Genomic DNA, 20,073 nt, shown 5'->3' on the forward strand with positions numbered 1-20,073 from the left:
ACTAAGGCTGCCTTACTTGGCTAAATGCATGTGCAGTTTCACATATTTTTGTTTGATATTAATTTTATGGATGATCAATCGTATATTCTTTTGAAGTTTATAAGTTTGCATGTGTTTTAAGTAATAATTTTTCTAAGGATTATAAAAATGAGATCTCTAGTCTAGGCAATATTTAGGTTGGAGAAAATCATTGAAACAATTTCAGACATCACAAAATATTTGATATGTTTCAAGATCAATGTTTTGTTTTGGTCTTCAATGAACCAATCGTTTAAGAAACTATGCCCTGTAGTCAGACATTGTCGATGTAGGATCTACAAATCTCCATTTTGTCCATCTTATTGGATTAAATTGGCATAAATGATGGAAATCAGATGTGAACATAAAAGTACTTTTTTCGTAAGTCTGTCATTCTCGACCTGTACATAATTGGTGATAAGTAACTTGCCAATAACAACAACAATTAATTAAAGGGATAGAGTTAAACTTTCTGCTCCATTGACGCCTAACTATTTTTGAAGCATTGGTTTGGGTCTTAACATTTGGTATTAAAGCCAACTCACATCAAGGGTTTGAATCATGGGGAGGCGATTATGGAGGGAAAAAAAACAGAAGAAGAAAGGGCTTTTTTAAAGTATGGGATATGGAAGGGGTTCTAAAAAAATGGACTTTTCTATAATATGGGATATGAAAGGGGTTAAAAAAAAAAAGAGGGGGGGGGGGGGGGGGGGGGGCTCGGGGATATAGAAGGGTCCACTATAGTAGGCCACTGTGATTAGTCAACGAGCGACCTATGAAAAAGGTGAAAATGGTACTTATACTTGGAAAGGTCAAAGGGTTGGGGGGGCTCGTCATAAAGTGGGCTAAAGAGGGCGTCTGCCTTGAAGCAATGGGGTATGTTATGATCCTTAAGTTAAGACTTAAACCTTACGCTTCATTGATGCCTAATCGTTCTAAGAACAAAATAAAACGATGGAACTTATTAGAGATTCAAGTAATTTAGAACAACAGCATCAACATCTCGTTAAAATGTACTGCTACATCATCTAATCCATCTAATAAGATCCAAAGTTATAAGTGGTACCTACCAAATGGCAGAGCCTGTATTCCTACAATCTCATACAAAAGTTGGGATTGGGTCTGTAAAAAATTGGTTGGGCTAAACTATGAATTAGTGGGTGCAATTATAATCATGATTTTAAATCTTGTCTGACATGTCTAGTTATCCTCCACCAACGAGATGGATAGACAAGTCAAACATATCAGATGAGATTTAAAATCATAATTCATTTATCTCATTGTTGATCGAGACGATTCAAACGAATTGGAAAACTTGTCCGTGATGACTCAGTCTTGTTCATGGACGAAATGAGACGTCAAAACGAGTTTTTTTAACCATGATTATAATCTCAACAACTGAGAAATCAATAACTTTATAATCAACCCTGCAATTGTAGTAGTCATATCTTGGAATCTCTTATTTTGATCTTCGTGCTTCATAGTGTATCTTATGTGATATCTTCCTTTCTTAATACCTGACCCAATAGATTAAAAAATAAATAAAAAATTATTTTTCTATAATGCATCTCCCAATAATGGTTGGGAGATGTGAGCGATTTCACATCAAAATAGAATAAATTTCGGTCCACTGCAACTACCACCACATGGAGAGAAATTTATTAAATATATTCAAATCATATAAATCAAACCTTGATCAACATTAGGAATGCTCTTCGTATCATTGATAGTTCTTTTTTTTTTTTCAAATAATTTAAATCACACACACTTGACAACAATAAATTCAAATCTAGTACTGTATGATCACATCATACGTTGATGTAGGATTAGGATTTTCTTACGCTATTTTTTTTTCCATAAGCAAGCGAATTAGTGATTAGTCGATGGAGGTAGGTTTTGAACCTATGTTGTGATATTAGAACTCTTAAGCTTTAAATAACTTAGCAAGTTAGCATCTCCAGTACAAATAAAATATGATTATCTCTTTTGTGTATGTTAAACCGAACACAAGTTCAAATTTGGCTCATTCTAAACAAATACACACCAAATCCTAAACTTTTTTTTTTTTTTTTTCCAAAGTCCAAAGAGAACGACGGAAAATGCTGAAGTAACTGCGAAATTCACCACATTTCACACTGTTATGAGTCATAGATGTTTTTCATCAAGATACGACCGAAAATATCTACGGTTCTGTGCGTACCTTATCATCTGCACGGTGTGAACCGCAATGAATTTCGTAGTAACTCCAGCACGACTCTAGAACTATAGGTCATCCCTTCGAATTTAAGTCATTTTGAGGAATGGGGGTATAGATCATGATACCTATCTGATGTGATTGTATTAGGTTATGACATTTGGATTAAAAACTTCGAACTTGTTAGGATGGGGACCCAGTCTGCTAATAGAATACATTCGAGTACATGATATATGGTGTTTATAAGTAAAATTATTTGTTGAGGTCATAATAAGACAATAATCAACCAGGCCCATACACTGATTAAAAGAACACATGATCTGATATGACATCATATCATCTATGTGATAGGAAAAAATTCTACACTGCCATGTGTTGTTCTAAACAACATATTTTACAATTAAGGACCTCAAGTCTATAAGTAACTAGCAATCGAAGGTATGTATGCAATCTTTATGAATCTAAGCCAAAATTATGTCAAATTATCTTGATTGATCATAGGGATCACAAAGAGTTCAGTAGTCTAAGTGTTGTCTCCAAAAGAAAGGATGGAGTAGGAGGGATCGAATCATCGAAAGGACCCATGATGATTAAATATGATCTCATATATCAGTAAGGCTCTGAAATTTTTATGAATTATCTTGGGTTGAGTTGAGCGGTTTGGTGGGTAAACCCTAGCTCAACTTAAGTGGTAGAGCCCCCAACCCTAACTCAACTCAACCCAAGCATTCAACTTGATGTCGTCAATCCAAGCTCAACCCGAGCTTGAGATTCTACACTCGGGTTAAGTATGGATTAGTCTGAGTTAAGTAGTTTTGGATGGGTTGGGTTGGTTGAACAAGCTTCATTTTATTTTGATTAATTTTAAAAAAAAAAAATCTTAAAAAAGATATAAAAATAAATAAATATGTATAGTATATTTTATAGCCTCAGGTACAAAGGTTGAGATATTGTAATCCAAGCTCAACTCATGGTCTAGATAACTTGAACCAAGCTATCCCATTGAGCTTGAGCCAGCTCACCCAAGTTGCAGCCCTATAAGAAGTGGAACCCTTTTGGAATATTTGGTCAAACTTAAGGGTAACATTTAGATAATTACCCAAAATAACCAGGATTTATGAACATGTAGGTGTGGTATCACTAGTTAGGAATTCAAAGTGATTGACACTTCTACATAATGAAAGCAAAACATCTTTTGAGAAAATTGATAATAAGAAAAAACATTTTTCAAAGATGATACACTATGTGAAAATTGAAAATTTTAACAAGAATACTTAACACACCAAAGCCCAGAAAGCAAATTTTGATGGTTTATAGCAGTTAAAAATTTTTATGATCCTCAATTCAACGGCTTAGAGCCATCAAATTTCTCCCATCCTCCATTAATTTAACAGTTTTGGTCTGTCAAAAAAAAAAAATTATAATACAAATTTTGACACGTTGGTCCATCAAATTTTATGAAATTCGACGGTCTTAGGCCATCAAATATAGGCTTTTTTCCACGTTGTGATAATCCTCCTATTTGATGGAAACTCTATATACATTGTCAACATTAGTAAAATGCTCAGTGTGACATTCAATTGTGACCACTCAAGATTTTCAAGCAATTGAAAAAATATGTCTAATGTGTTTGAAAATTTGAAGTTTTAACACCATTGGTATAATTGGGTTGTTCAAAAAATGGTATGTTTTTTTTAATCTTTTCTTAACCCTTTTTTTTAAAGAAGTTTTTTAACTTGCCCCCCTTTGTTAACCATTTTTTTAAAGACTTGTCTATTTAAATGAATTTGTTGTCTCTCATTTGCAAGCACTTCAATCATACAAATCAATAGAAAAAATCTGTAATTTTCTTCCCATCAAGTTCTTCTTTGTCAAAGTGTTCTTGATATTTTGACGTTCGGTAGAGCATGATTAGATTATAGAAATCAATCACAAGAACTCTGATTCGATCCGTTATATCTTAGACTCAATTTTATCGTTAATCTATTACTGATCATGTTTAATGTGTTGGGAATAAGTATCGTTTTAGAGATGATGATATTTTATCGTGCCTCACATTGACTTTTTGCATTTCCTAATCTTTATTTCTTATTCGCTTTTCAAATTTTCCAACATAATGCACACATTCAAAAGTTTAATGCTTGGTGACCTACAATATTACATGTAAACCTCACCTATCCAAAAACATATAGTACATGTGAACCTTAATTCATCTATGAACATAACAAGAACATTTCATACCATCATATAATTATATGTGTAGAATATATAACTTGAACTTTTTTTATTTTTACGTTTTTTTATATGTTATGGATACCTTAAGAGAGATTCTATTGCAACACTAACTTTTGCTAACATCACCCCAATTTTAAATGAAAATTTTCTCAAAAGTGATCAACTTTTGACGAAATTTCGATTCTGGCTCACTGTTCATTTCAATTCCCAAAAGATGAAGAGTAGGATCGCATGTTTTTCAAAGTGACAATCTCACTAATTTAAAGTAGTGAAATTGCTGATTTCTTTTTTCAAAGTGACAATCTCATTGGTTATAAATGTGACGATCTTGTATGTTCACAATGATCTCGTTACTTTAAACCAACAATATCGTCATTCTGAAAAATCTGTGATCTGACTTTTTATGTTTTGAAGATTAAAATGAACAGTGAGCCCGAATTGTAATTTCATCATATTCAGCTCATGAAATGGTAAATCACCATATAATTAGCATACATCTTCGGGTGCCATTAGTAAAAGTTGGTAAGGCAATGGAAGCTCTCCAAAATAATCATGATAGAGAGTTACCATTTTAAGGTGTAGAGGTCACTGAGAATTATCATGAAAGCTTTTTCATATCCCATTAGGGCTCGTTTGGATAGAAAGTAACTTTGAGAAAAAATAATTTTTAGAAAATAGAAAATAATTTTCTTTTATCTTTAAAATATTAGGATTTTTATTTTATAAAAGTAATTTTGTAAATTAAATGCAAACAAACTTCATAACCTTTAAAAATAAAAAAATTACTTTTCTGTGTTTCCAAACAGGTTCCAAGTCAAGTGGTCAAGTGTCCAACTCGTTTCCCCCTCATCCCAAGCACCTCTCCATTGGATTACACGTGGCATTTTAAGGAGGTATTTCAAATTTTGGGATAAATGTCGGGGCGTGAAATAAATTCTAAAAAACCACGTGTCTAGTAATCTAAAGGGTTCCTTCAAAATTTGAAACGGGCTGCCCGCTTTGGAGTCAGACTCATCCCCAAGGCCAAGTGGGAACACTGTCACTGTAGAGAGAGAGAGAGAGAGAGAGAGAGAGAGAGATGCAGTCCTCTCTGTTTAACGTGAGAGGTGTGATTCAATTTGAAGCAAAACCAAACACAACCCATTCAAGAACTAAAACATTTCTCTCCAATTTCAAACCCTATTCTACTTTGATCTTCCCAACTCACTCTTCATCTCTACTCAGATCAACATCTCTAATACTACCCACTAAACACAATCTCTTTTGTAAAACTTCAACAAATTCAAACCCATCATCATCTCTCCCACTTCACTCCGCCAATTCAACTCCCACCACTAGTGGCAAAGACCGTAGTCTTCTCGGTTGGATCGAATTGGTGGGAGAAGTGTTATCTACAGCATTTCCAATATGGGTGGCATTGGGATGTCTTCTTGGCCTCATTAAACCAAATTCCTTCAATTGGATTCAACCCAAATGGACTATTATGGGTATTACACTCACTATGCTTGGTATGGGTATGACCCTTACTTTCGACGATCTTCGAGGCGCTCTAGCTATGCCCAAGGAGTTACTCTCTGGCTTCGTTCTACAATACTCGGTTTGCCCATACATTCTACTCTCTTGTTTTTTTTATGTCAATTGAGATTTAGTTACACTTTGCTTGACATTAAATTGATGTTTAGTTGGCTAAAATGATGAATGAGTATTACTTGTTTTTGAGATTGAACTATAGAACACTATTTAAAAAATCTGTTTTAGAAATTGCTTAAATGGTATAAGATGCTAGTAGGGAACTCCAAAAATTTGCTTGGATTGGTGTTTTTGGGCCCAACAATATTCTTTGTTGGTTAAGTTGAATGAATCTTGTTTTAGGGCGTGTTCGGACTTTGGGTACTGTTCTTTTGATGCCCTTGTCCAATTTTGTGTCTAGACTTAATCGCGTGATGGTAGACCATCGTTTATAGGAATCCAATATTTAAAAATAGTATCTAGAAGAACTGGAAAAGTGTAAACAAGAACAGATATAATTTGATCATTATGGGCAAATCCAAATCTTTGTAGATAGAGCCAATCATTAGTTCCCAACCATGGGGCGAGTGGAATTCAATATATAAATCAGTTGATAAAATGATAGAAAAAGCAGAATTAAGAATGACAATAGCGCAAAAGGTGGCAAAAGTGAGTTGAGTGTGGCCAACTTGCTGACCTCTACAACGCCAAATTTGCAAACACAAAATTGTGAAAGCGGTTTTTGATCCCAGGTCTGAGGTATCATCTCCATCTAAATAGCCAGATATAGCTCCCTATTCTCTTAAATATAGGCTTTTGAGTCTCCATTTTGTCCGTCTACGTCTTCAGCATTTGTCAATGACAATTGGGTGTTATGAACACATTTTTGAGCTCATAGTTCCATCCTCTCAAAACGACCTTTTGTTATTTCAACTAGCACATCATATGACGGTTTAATGGATTACAACATTACAACTGAACTACCGACACATGGTGACCATGCACAAGAAATTTTAGATGCAGATTTGACATTTCATCCACTCCCATGTATTATGAATAAGGACTAGATCTCATTGTAAGGGGGAGAGTAGGAGGACTTTTCTAACTTGTAACAACAGTCTTTGTACTGAAATTGGCCCTCAAAGCCCAGGGATGTAGTTGATGAATCTAATGACAAACCCTGTAAGAATTCAGCATGTCTTTTCTTCTTAAAGTTTTGTAATGCACATTGGATTATGGTTGTTCATTAAAGCCGGGAATTTGATCCAATAATTGTTTGTTATAAATTATCGTTATCGAGGTAAATCTCAAGGCATGAATGACTACTCAGATTTTTATCCCGATAGTGCTTATTGATATAAACCTGAACTTCTCAATCAATGGACCCCATGGAGACCTTTTTGTCATAAACAAGCTTTTTCAATTGATTTACCACCTAATAAGTGCATCTTTTCTCGAGTTCTCTGGCCTTTATATTTCTGGCAATCCAAACCATCGTTTGGATGGTTGGGATGATCCAGTAGGGCTGAATATAAGTCCATAAATCTTCTGGATCAGGCCACAATTTCGACTGTTTTGGTTGGTTAGAAATTAAGAATATTGGCCCCTTGAATCGGGGCTATAGTTGATATTAAAATGATGATAGTAAAGAGAAATGTTAGGCTTCAGTTTGTTTGGCCTAAATATGCATCTAAAAGAAAGCGTGACTGGTCGCAGATAATGCCATTATCGGGATTCTTTGTGAGCAAACTCTTAAAGCTTCCTTCCTGTTATGCAGCTGGTTTGATATTAGTTGGTTGCTACCCTGGAGGTATGTTTGTGTTTGTAATGTATTTACGTTTTTTATCCCATTTCTTCCCCCTTTTATTAGTTTTCTGGTTAATTATGGTGCAGGAACCGCAAGTAATATTGTCACATATATAGCTTGGTATGTGAATTCTAAAAAGTTTCATAATCCATTTTACTTACAATGTTACCAGAGAAATCCTAATGTGTTTGTTGCATTTCAGAGGAAATGTGGCTCTCTCGGTCTTGATGACAGCAGCAAGCACGCTATCTGCTGTGGTATTGAAACCATCACCACTTTTATCATATATTCTTCTTTTCAAGTAGCTCGGTTTTCTTCCATGGTTTTTGGAGGAGTCCTGATTTTCTGACACCCCCTCTCACACACACCCCTTGACGTGCCATGGGTTAGAACCATAGATTTTTTCCCTCGGGATACACAACTCCACATATTTATGGGGATGTACAGTTGTGTATCCCGAGGAAAGAATCTATGGTTCTAGCACATGCCACGTCATGGGGCATATGGGGGCGTCAGAAAATCATTAATCTTTTTCGAGAGCTTACATTGCCACACCAATTTTTTTGTAGTACTCCAAATGATGAAATTAAATGCGGTGTTTGGGGTGCGGATAACCATTCTTCCTATGAATAATGCATCCGGTTTTCATCTCTTCGTCTCCAAATAAGCTCTTCGATTTGAGATTCTACTCATGTGTGTAAAAAGATCTTTGAGCTCTAAAGGGACTAGTTATGAGAGTAATCATGGCTGCTGTCGGATGTCCATCGCAGCTGCTCCCTTCTTCTTTTTTATCCTTTTTTTCTTTTAGGACACCTTTTACAGTCTATATCCTTATTTGATGTTATCTACTTATATATAATTTCATTAATAGGTCAACCATAACAAAAAAATTGGTGTGGAAATATAAGCCCTCAGTTTAAATGACACTTTTAACTGTTTGGTTTGCTATTGCAGGTGATGACCCCTTTTCTCACAGCCAAACTTGCTGGGCAATTTGTCACAGTAGATGCGGCTGGCCTTCTTATCTCCACATTACAGGTTGGTGGGTTGTTTTTCCTTGGTACCCTTCCGTCTACATTTTTTCATGTTTGACATGTGCCATGCACAACAGGTCGTGCTTCTCCCTGTAGTGGTTGGTGCTCTACTAAACCAATATTGCCGAAGTGTGGTTAAGGTAGTGTCTCCTTTCATGCCACCCATTGCCGTGTTAACTGTAGCTGTTTTATGTGGTAATGCAATTGCCCAAAATGCTTCTGCGATCCTTATGTCCGGTCGACAAGTTGTTCTTGCTACATGTCTCCTCCATGCGTCTGGCTTTCTATTCGGTTATATACTTTCAAGGATGCTTGGGCTTGATGTGTCATCCTCGCGCACCATCTCCATTGAGGTTGGCATGCAGGTAAGTAACGCATTCCATCCAAGGGTGTGTATGTTAGAGAAAATGTTTTCCCGATAAAATGGATTTTGTAAGAAAATGCTTGATTGTAGCTGGGAAAATGGCAAAAAGGGAGGTGGTTTGGTCATTTCCCACTGACGAGAAAATCATTTTCCAAGAGGTTTCCAGTTGGAGAATATAGTATAACCCCAAGGAGTTGGCCTAGTGGCAAGCCGAGCCTTGATAAGCTCCCAAGGAAGGGTAGGTCAAGTGTTCGAAACCCCACGAAGCAATGAATTCCTTGGGACCGCCCTCCAGGGTCCGGTTGACCTTCGACTCAGCCAGTTGGACGCCATGTAGGACTTTCTGAGGGGGTGTTGCGTGTGACCGTGGGATTAGTCTCACCCGAAGAGTGGGGATACCCACTATAAGTGAGAAAAAAACAGGTCGGAGAATATTTTTCCCACCAAGACCGGATGTGAGTTTCCAATGGAAATGCATAATATAATACCTGCAAATAACATTTTTCCGCACAATCATAAATTCCCTAGGGGATTTTTTACCTCTGAATTTCTTCATTTTTACTTCAAGTATACTTGACTTTTAACGTCTACCTTTCAGAACTCGGTGCTTGGAGTGGTTCTTGCTGGTCAGCATTTCGGAAATCCCTTGACGGCAGTACCTTGTGCAGTTTCCAGTGTTTGCCACTCAATTTTCGGCAGTGTGCTAGCTGGAATCTGGAGATGCACTACACCGACCCATAAGCAGGATTAGCACCGAAACAAATTCATATACGTTCGATAAGGATTAGAATCGGTATGCTTGTGTTCTTGCTTCTCTAATTTTATTGCCCAAGCATTGGAGTAAATCATAATTGATTATTTCATCATTTGTTGTTGAAATTAAGAGGGATTTAGTTGTTCCTTTTCCTAACTTGAATTTTTTTTAATAAGAATTTTCATCAACAATGCCAGTTTTATAGTATGGATGGTTCACGATTTTGATTCATTTCAGCTCACATACGGCCTTGGTATCTATCTATATATTATAACCAAGCTGAGATGCCTGAGTTGCAATTTTTATGCTTAAAACAGTGCTGCCGTTTGACTATGTACTATTGTAGTTTAAATTTGTGTGTTTCAAATTGTTATTAAAGATTTGATTCTTCAAAAATCTAAGGTTGTGTTGTTTTCTGTCTATAAAAAGCACGTTTGAGAGTCAAAAATCTTGGTGCTCATATGGCTTTCGGATTCCCACAAAAGCTAGAAGCCAAAAGTGGGTTGGAGCCAGTTAATTCATCATAAATTTACCCAAAAATCAATAATCAAAAGCCAAACTTTACCTACACAAACCCACGTGAGAGAAGGGGCCCAAAAGATTTTGTCCAACAGCCAAGGCATCCCGGCCTCTTAAAGCCCCCGACAAATCCTCGGGCACCATCCCTCCCCCAACACATACCAAGTAATTTTTGGGATAAATCCTTGAGGATGGCTTCCAAGGAGCAATTCAACATCAAGACCTTTGTTTCTTGAGGCATGGTCCTGGTCATTGCTCCAACTTTCATTATCAAGCTTAGATTAAACCCATCTTCCCCTCTTGACCCAGACCCTATCTTTTGTGTACATCATTGTTACTCAAAAAAATAATAATAATAATAAATAACAATGTTCATAGGAATTTTTTATAATAATTTTATAGAATAATGCTGAAGTGACCTAAAGATTAGACCTCACATCGCACACCCCCATCCTAAAGTGAAAGTGTATGGGAACCATAGATGCTTTTCCTCGAGATATAAGTGATATAAGTGAAAAAGCTTAAAAAACCAATCGAGCTTCTATTGGCACCCCAACTTTTACTTATTCTCAAACATTCACTTATGATTGTGTTTCAAGTGTGGAATCTATAGTGCCCATTCATGCATTGGCATAATCAAGCAACATCATATTGTGATCCTTTAGGGTTTCACATAATGAAAGGTGCGCTGATAGTAAAATAGGTTCAAAAAATTGATTTTATTTTAATTGTTTCTGTCACTTAATCATTTGACATCTCTCATCTTCATTGCCACTAAGGTTTAAAATGCCTCTAGGCAAGGAGAAAAATCACGATGGTCAATATTTTGTTCCGGTCTTGGTTGAAACCAGAATGTCGTAAACGAAACATTTTGAAATGGTACGAAACCCAAACATGGTTTTAAATCTCGGCCTCATTCAGAAACGATACGGATACAGGTTCTCTCAACATTCACATCATCTAACGAGATAAACAAGATGTCTCAAACGATATTTTGAAAATCTCAGCCAAGTCATTAAAACTCGACTAAGTCAACCAGGATTTTGTAGAATTTGATTAACATAATTGATTTTTTTTTTTTTAGAATTTAAATATTTATTATAACTAAAACATGGTTTAATGACTAAATGCTTTCTAATATACCTTATTTTATTAAAATATTTTCATTTAAATATATGTAAAACAATTATTATAAATAGAGTTAAATGGATTGTCTCAACCCAAGTTTTGAAACCATGAATCCAAACCTTGATGACCGCCACCCCCACTGCCACCATGGAGTATTATTCAAGTACAAGATCTAGGTGGGGTAGTAGCTAGAATTTGAGTAGAAATGCCTTTGCGGAAGTCCTATTGGGAAAGATGTCATGGTATTAGATTTGACAATAAATGAAATATTTATCTAATTTGTGGCTTCAGATCTTTGGTTCGAAAAGACTTTTTTTTTTTTGGGACCAACATCTGCATTATATGATGTAAATGTTGCTTGTGAACATCTCCCCAATAGAACTCTTTGTTGACAACAGTGTTTTAAAACTCGGTTTCGCGTCTCGTCTCATCCAAGTCTAATACTGAGTTGTCTCAGATGAGTTTTCCAATATGTTTGAGATGTCTCGTTCAAAAAATCAAAAAATTGAATGTGAGGTATTAAATCTCAGTCAAAAAAGTGACTTGTGCATTTGTATCGTTCAGCCTTGATACCGAGTTAACTCAGATGATACATCTCAGTCTCAGACGAGTTTTGAAACCATGGTTGACAGCCGAATGTTGGAAGTTCATTTTGGGTTTTGCTACCAATTCTCAATACTACAAGACCAATCTCCACAACCCCACCTTCCAAACACATGTTTAAAGATAATGGTACCAATACATAGGTTAAGAAGTAGGAAACTCTAGTAAGCAAACTTGAAACGATGATATGTCAGACAAAACTAATGGTCAAGTAGGGTTATAGAGCAACAACCACTTATTGTTTCTGTTATCCATTAAAAGATTGAAAGAAAAAAAATGAACATTGGTGGGATGATACCCAAGTAGCATTAATCTTCTATTAAGAATGATGCTTCCCCCTCTGATCATAAAGTGGTTCAATTTCATACTTTCGATCAAATTCCCACTCTCAATATAGAACCTTTTCCTAGCATTTCCTATAACTAAGAACACAAATTTTTTTATCACTAACAAAAATTAACTAAACATAGATGTGGATATTGCGATGACGAGAGATAACACAAGGACATATAAAATTAAAATGAATAAACGTGAGGGGATTCACGAGTCAAGCAGAATTTTATGAAGTACAATGAAGGCCAATGATGGTACCAATGAAAATGAGCATTTAAGTATAAGTTGAAAGACTCTAAAAAGGTGATAGGAAAGCCAAAAACAAAGCTAATTGAGATTAGGAAAAGTATATTCGAAAAGACATACCTTGGTAGAAGAAAAATCTCCAGGCAATGGGGGTTTTTGTGGGGGTAAGTTAGACTTGTACCCACGAACTCAAAATTGCATTGCAATGTCTCAACAAATCGAGCCATGTGATATCATCCCAAAACTCTTAAACTCATGATCAAAATTAATTAAACTCATGTGATGTTGCGTATGCGCCCGTGGGATGCCCATAAATAAACAATCGTGGTGTCATCATAGTCACCAAAGTCTCTGACTTCTTGAAAAAGTCGCGATTAGATTGTGAATATTTTCCTTCACTGATTTAATCACGTCTTTTTAATAATACATGACTTTTACGAACTTTGCAATTAAATCACGAATAATACATAAAATAATGAGAATGACATTGATTTGATGTTTTTGATCTGTTAATGAATCCTAATCCGGACTCATGATTGTGGTATATTTTATATTGTGAATAATATAAACCTTGAATCTGTGATTACTTGTTGTGGAACATGAGAATTCTTGATTTATCATTCTAGTTAATATGGAACTTGATGATATAATATGAAAACACCCGCTCATTGGAACAATTACATAGCCCTATCCTAGCTCGATTTTTTCCCGACTTTTTTCCGATGTTTCCCGATTTTGCCCAATTTTCCCATGCCGACTTATTCCTGAACCCCGACTTGGTAACTATGGGTGTCATAAGAAAACTTTCACTAATCTATCAACATGACAACTCATTTACATTAATATGTAATAACGTTTCTTACAGATATTGTGGAACCTTCACACACTGCATGGCTTCTGGCATGAGGCTGTGATCGGTGGGTTTCAACCCTCTCTGATGCCAATAGTTTAAGAGAGAAGCTTCCAATTTCCTAACCTGAATTTTTTTACATTAGCAGTACTCACCAAGTTCTAGCAACAACAAAGAAATATATCCCTAGAGAGCTCCATCACCTTGATTTCTACTACAATCCAAAGAAGTTATAAAACAAGGAAATGAAAGTGAAGGAAAACTAACCTGCTTAACGACAAAAGGCTCCTCAAGACTAAAGGGTTCGGTTAAAATAGTCAGAAACCCATTTTGATTTCCATAAACAATGTCTGTAAAAGGCCGATCACCAACCTGGCGTGCAGAAATTGGCCACATAAGTAAATAGAAATGATATTGAACCACTGAACGTGTACAGATATCTACCATGACAAGTAGTGAGGATGCACAACCAAAATATTTTTCAATGTCCTCGGCTGTTCCAGCTGGCTTCTTCACCCCTGAAGTTTAACATACATAAGTTAATTAAGTAGTACAAATTAACATAAAGTGATAACTTGGGTAAAATATCCTCCCAAATGGTTAAGACATGGAAGCATTTGCTTGTGGAGTTTTCGAAATTTATTCTCAAAATTTTACCTAAATTCTACAGTAGGATGGTTTCCAAGGTAGGGATTCCTTTCTAGGAGGATCACTAGTGTCTCACATTGCCTCTTAAAATGCAATTTCCAAATTGTTTTCTATTTTCATTAAAAATAAAAAATAAAAAGCAATTCAAAATTATAGTTTCCTTCTATCAATTACTTTTCCTAAATGATACTAAACTCTCAACTTTTAATCATTGTCTTCCACCTCTTCGTGCAAACATCCATAGCAATTCACCTATGTTGTATAGTTAAACTCTCTCTTGGAATAATATTACAATCTTTGCATATAAAGTTTTCCTTACTTCTTAAAAGGAGAAAAGTTGATATGCCTTTTGATTGTTCCAATTGTAAAAGGAATTTTAGAATTGGTATTTGCTAAATTAGGTTGTTGTGACAAAGTCAAGGATTCTAACTACTATCTCAGTTCTCACACCAAACATTGTCCTCCATGGACTATTTCATATCTATATTGGCTTTCCTTATATGCACATTTAGGTCCCTTACTATCGAAATACTTTCTACATCTAGAATTTTTCATTTTATTGATAGGTAAAGGCAACATATATTAAAAGGTGGTCGAGGAGACCAACAAGAAAAGAAAAAGAAAAAGAAAAAAAAACAAACAAACCAACCCAGCGATTTAGACAATCTACATTTTAAATCCCATCTCCCCATAAAGTCTTCAAGGAAGACACCTCTAAACTCAACAAAGGCCTTACACCAAGAATAGAGAGAACCTTTAATAGAAACAAAATTTTCCTCTAAGGGTATGTTTGATTGCATGGAAAGTCACTTTCCATGGAATTTGAAATCCATGGAAAATTAGTTGTGGAAAATAGGTATGGTTGGAAAATCAAATTCCATTGTTTGATTTCACTTGGATAAAATCATGGAAAATTATGAGAAAAAAGAAGAAGAGGAGAAGGAGGAAGAAGATGAGAGGAGGGGGAGAGGAAGAAGAAGATGACGAGGAAGAGGGAGGGGGGAGGATGTGGTGACGGTGGCAACGAAGGTGGTGGCGGCACAACGGCGACGGTGGCGGTGGCGGCGATGACGGCGACAACGGAGATAAGCAAGGAAGATGGGGGGAGAACGTGGTGGTGGTAGTGGTGGTGGTGGCGGAAGAGGTGAGGGATGAAGAAGAAGGAGAAGAAGAAAAAGAAGAAGAGAGAGAGATAAAGTGGTCGGAGACGGAGCCGACGGCAATGACGACGATGGCGAGGTTAGTGTAATGGTGGTGGTGGTGGTGGTGGTGGTAGTGGTGGTGGTAGGGAAGAATTGAGAATGGAAAATATGGGTGGATTTCATTTTCCCACCCATATGGGTGGGAAAGTGAAATCCATGATTTAGTGGATTTTTTGAATGGGGTGGAAAATGAATTTCCATTTCCATGTGCAATCAAACACTTGAAAAATGTCATTTTCCATGGAAATTGATTTTCCACCCTATTTTCCATGTGCAATCAAACATACCCTAAGGTCATTTCTAACCTATTGAAGACTCGGTGATTTCTTTCTTTCCACACCCCCCAACACATCACAAATGGAATAATGGACCACACAATTTGTTTTGCCGCTGTGAAAGATGCACCCATACTCGGCCAAGACTCGAAAAGGGAATTCATCGACCGAGGAAGACAGTCCACAACCCAAATAAGCCCACGTGCAATGAAGCAAAAGGTGGCTAGTAGTCTCCCCACCCCTTTTACTCATGATGCAATAACTCGGAGAGCAAAACCCCCTTCAAATCAAATCGTCCATGGTGAGGATACTATACCAAGTCGCATACCAAATAAAATAAAATAAAAAAGCAATCTTAGACGGGACTTTTGGACCCCAAATAGCCACAGAAGGAAAATTCCCTGCCCCATTAGAAATGAGGGAACGATAAAACGATCTAACCGAAAAAAACGCCATCCTTGTACTCTTTCCAAATACTTGTATCCGTTGAGTCCCGGACACGGGAGTATCTACTAGCCATCTCGTCAACAACGATATCTCATCCACCTCCCTATCATTAAAAGCCCGTCCAAAACCAAAATCCCAACCAATCATTCCAACACTAACCACCAAAAAATCAGAAAATGTAGCCCCTTTCTTGGAAGACAACTGAAAAAGGAGAGGAAAACTATTTTCAACAACGTATCCCCACACCATAAATCCTCCCAAAAATGCACCCGCCTACGATCCCCCCACCTTAAACCTTGCTCTTTGATGAAAGAACTGAGACATCTTTAACATACTCTTCCATACCACACAACCAAAAATTACCCCTCCCTATCCCGCTGTTCCACCCAATCTCCCCAAATTTTGCAACCACCACTCTCCTCCAAAGATTATCACTTTCCACCCTGAACCTCCAAAGCCATTTACCTAACAATGATTTATTCATAAGGCCCAAGCTATGCACACCCAAACCACCTTTACATTTCGAGATACACACCCTTTTCCACCCAACCAAATGGAATTTCGTCTTCCCCTTGTCGTGCCACAAGAACTCCATAAACAATCTCTCTAGGTTGCTTAACCCCCTCTGGATAGCAGTTTCGCCTTACAACTATTCAACCTCCTTCCAACCCTTTCAACCACAGAATACCACATGGCCTTACTAGTCAAAGGTGCCCCTAAGGGAAGCCCCAGATAAGATGAAGACAGTGAGCCAACCTGAAAACCAGCCGCCGCCGCTAACCACTCCAGATTCGACACATCCGCAACACCAAACAACTTGCTCTTCATGAAATTAACAGTCAAACCCAAAACTGCACCAAAGTAGCAAAAAACAGCACTCAAGAAGCACTAATTGAAATATTGAAGCCTCCAAAAACACCAAGGTGTCATAAGCAAACTGTAAATGCGAAACCAAGGAACCATTCTGGCCAACTGAAAAGCCGGATAACTCCCCACATTCCACACTTTTTGATATCATCCTCCTTAGAGCCTCCACAACCATGAAAAAGAGAAAAGGTAAGAGGGGGTTACCCTATCTAAGACCCCTTGAGCTTCTAAAAAATACATGCAGAGAGCCATTAATGAGAATAGAAAAAGAAGGAGAACTAACACATTTCAAAATCCACCCAATCCATTTCTGACCAAACCCCATCCTTCCTTACATGTATTCAAAGAAGTTTCAGCTCACATGATCATAAGTCTTTTCCAAATCAACTTTATAGATCACACCAGGGGCCTTAGCGTTTACCCTCGAATCGATGCACTCGTTCACAACCAACACACTCCATCGAGGATCTGTCTACCTCTCAAAAAATCACCCTGAGCTGAATCAATAATGCTCGAACAATTTGGAAATAATCTTATAAGTAGCTCCATCTAGAATTTTTCCATTAGAGTACTCCATCTTTTTACAAATTAATCACTCAGTATTCTCATCTAGTCCTACTTAAGGTGCATAAGTGCTAATTAACTTCTCTCATAAGACTAGTCAAGTTCACAAAAACTTGTCACTTACTCTAGCATTCCTATATCCTACATATTGAAGAAGTTTGTAGTCATTCCCACCAAGATTCCAATTTTTAACAGATGCCCTAACCAACCATTCCTTAATTGAGACAACACCAGGTACCGTGTAGTGTGAATTTTATTCTAAAATTAAATGGATAATGTAGCAGTTAATTTCATCAAATAGGCAATATAAAGGTTTACCAAATTAACAGCATGAAGCATGGTTTAAAAAAATGCCTGAGTTATCTAGGTATGGTTCATTAACGAAACGAGATGCCATGGCCAAATTCCCCCATTTTCTCCCTCTCCTCCTTCGATTTCTCCTTCTTTTTGGTTCCGAAACCCAGGCAAAAATTTCCATCATGTCCAAGATGTCTTGCGAGTCATCTCGGTATCATTGATGAACAAGATGAGATGAAAATCCAAGATTAAAAAACCATGATATAGAGTTTAAAGTTGTACAAAGAATTGCATCAAATTAAATGGGGTACTCAAATTTCCATTAATTGTTGCAACCCATTAGACCATTTTACAATCTATGCTAATTCAATTTGGAACTAAAGATGAAAAAAAAAAATACAGAAAATTACCATGTCTTATAACATGAACTCCAACAAACTCCTCAAGAGCTCTTGCTTTGGACCCATCAGCATCATATTGATAAAGCCCTAATATACCAAATCAAGAACATGAAAAACCAAACAAGCAAACAAAAAATTGAAGGAAAAAATTGGTGAAAAAGCAAAACGAATTACCAGCAGAGTTACTAAAAACAACAACATTATCACCAAAGACAGATTTACAGTTATCCAAAGAAGGAACCAAACGTGGCCACAATGTGAGAGAGTAAGGAGGGGTAAGGGTATTATCTTTATCAAACACAACCCCTTGAAAACCTATCTGCTTCAGCTCCACCCAATCGATCCACGTTATATCTGGCACTCTGAGGTGTGGGAGAGCCAGGTGTGAGTCTTTGGTCACCACTGACACCGAAGAGGAGACACCCTCGAAGTTGAAACGCTGCCCTAATGAAGCTTTTAGATTCGACCACCACATGTTTGTAGAAATGTCTCTCTGAATCTTGTTGTTGTCTATACCTACAGAGAAGGAATGAGTTTCCTCTGATAATAACAGGTTATTTGTGAGAGGTTTTTTTTGCTGAGTTTGATTCTTGTTGTGATGAGAACATAGAATGGTTCTTCTTCCAGTCTTTGTTGTTTTTGTTGTTGTTGGAGTGGCGATCTGGGAATTATGAGCAGAGTTGAGTTGCTTATGGACATGGGGATAACAATAAGTGGGCACTGGAGAAACGAAGGTTGCTTGCATTTCGGCTTATTTTATTTTATTTAGGGGCTGTTTGTTTGGGCTTATTTTCAGCACTTAATGCTGAAAAAAAAAAAAAAAAAAACAGTACTTTTTATCAAATCAACATATTTGTTTATTTCATAATTTTAATATTTATGATTAAAAAAATAAGTGAAAAAAATTTAGTGAAATTGGGTCTCTTTTTGTTTTTATCCCAAAGAGATGAGAATATCTTCTCTACCCTATCAAGTATGTTATATGGTCCCATAAGACAATTTCTACTAGTCCATTAATATTGCCACTCCAACTATTTTATAATATACACAAAATAATTAATAAAGGACAAATTAGACTTTTACTCTCTACGGTATAACATAATTCCACATAACCTGTTAGCTTTCTGGTAATTGCACTTATCTCCCTTGTCGAAAATGATTCTCTCTATTAATTTGTATTTTTTATTGTTAAAATAAATAAAATTTAATAAAACAAAAATACACCCATCTTAATTGGACTTGGTTTTGTCTCCATCTCTCCTTCATTCTCTTTACATCTCCTATTAGGGTTTTTCTCAATGATCGACTCAGCAACCTCTGAGGATTGTTTTAAAAATCGAATCGGGCCAATGGTGTGATCATGTCTGATCGGACTTTTAAAAATAATTGGTTCAATTATCCTTGAACCAATATTTTATAAAGAATCATTTGTTTTTCAAAACCAATGGTTCAACTGTACAACCATTAATTCTCATGAACTGGTTCTTGAAATTTAAAAAATTATTATTTAAAAAAATCATTTTTATTATGATTTTTTTCAAGAAAGGAAGCTGAAAACTTTGTAAATTTGAAGAATTCCAAGGAAATCTAAATCCCTTGTGTGATTTTTAATCAATTTGTGAATGATTTCATAAATTTTCTTTTTCTATTTTTAATTTTTATATATAAAAAATTAGTTAATAAATACAAATCAGTCTGATTGTATTAAACCTCAATCGAACCCCGATCAGACCATTTGAACTAATTTTCGATTTGGTTATCAATCTGGTTCTTAAAAC

The 20,073-nt window shown here is 36.3% G+C and overlaps 1 protein-coding gene and 1 pseudogene across 2 annotated transcripts; one reads left to right on the plus strand and one right to left on the minus strand.

Annotated features, from left to right (window-relative positions):
• The first annotated feature begins 5,481 nt into the window (after positions 1-5,481).
• LOC147387860 (putative sodium/metabolite cotransporter BASS1, chloroplastic) lies at positions 5,482-10,115 on the plus strand (annotated as a pseudogene). The gene is made up of 7 exons (XR_015171281.1): positions 5,482-6,044; positions 7,673-7,766; positions 7,850-7,883; positions 7,966-8,020; positions 8,718-8,801; positions 8,875-9,162; positions 9,760-10,115. The product of XR_015171281.1 is annotated as a putative sodium/metabolite cotransporter BASS1, chloroplastic (transcript).
• A 3,439-nt stretch (positions 10,116-13,554) lies between these two features.
• Positions 13,555-19,092, minus strand: LOC147387861 (phosphatidylglycerophosphate phosphatase 1, chloroplastic/mitochondrial-like). The gene is made up of 5 exons (XM_086420761.1): positions 18,470-19,092; positions 18,305-18,382; positions 14,039-14,112; positions 13,862-13,966; positions 13,555-13,720 (listed from the first exon to the last, which is right to left on the minus strand). Exons 1-5 carry the CDS (start codon positions 19,038-19,040, stop codon positions 13,604-13,606), a joined length of 945 nt encoding a protein of 314 aa, XP_086276887.1. The 5' UTR covers positions 19,041-19,092; the 3' UTR covers positions 13,555-13,603.
• Positions 19,093-20,073: the final 981 nt, after the last annotated feature.

The sequence above is a fragment of the Akebia trifoliata genome, chromosome 13 (assembly GCF_017979445.1).
Source record: "Akebia trifoliata isolate Shusen 1 chromosome 13, ASM1797944v1, whole genome shotgun sequence".
In the NCBI taxonomy this organism is placed as follows: domain Eukaryota; kingdom Viridiplantae; phylum Streptophyta; class Magnoliopsida; order Ranunculales; family Lardizabalaceae; genus Akebia; species Akebia trifoliata.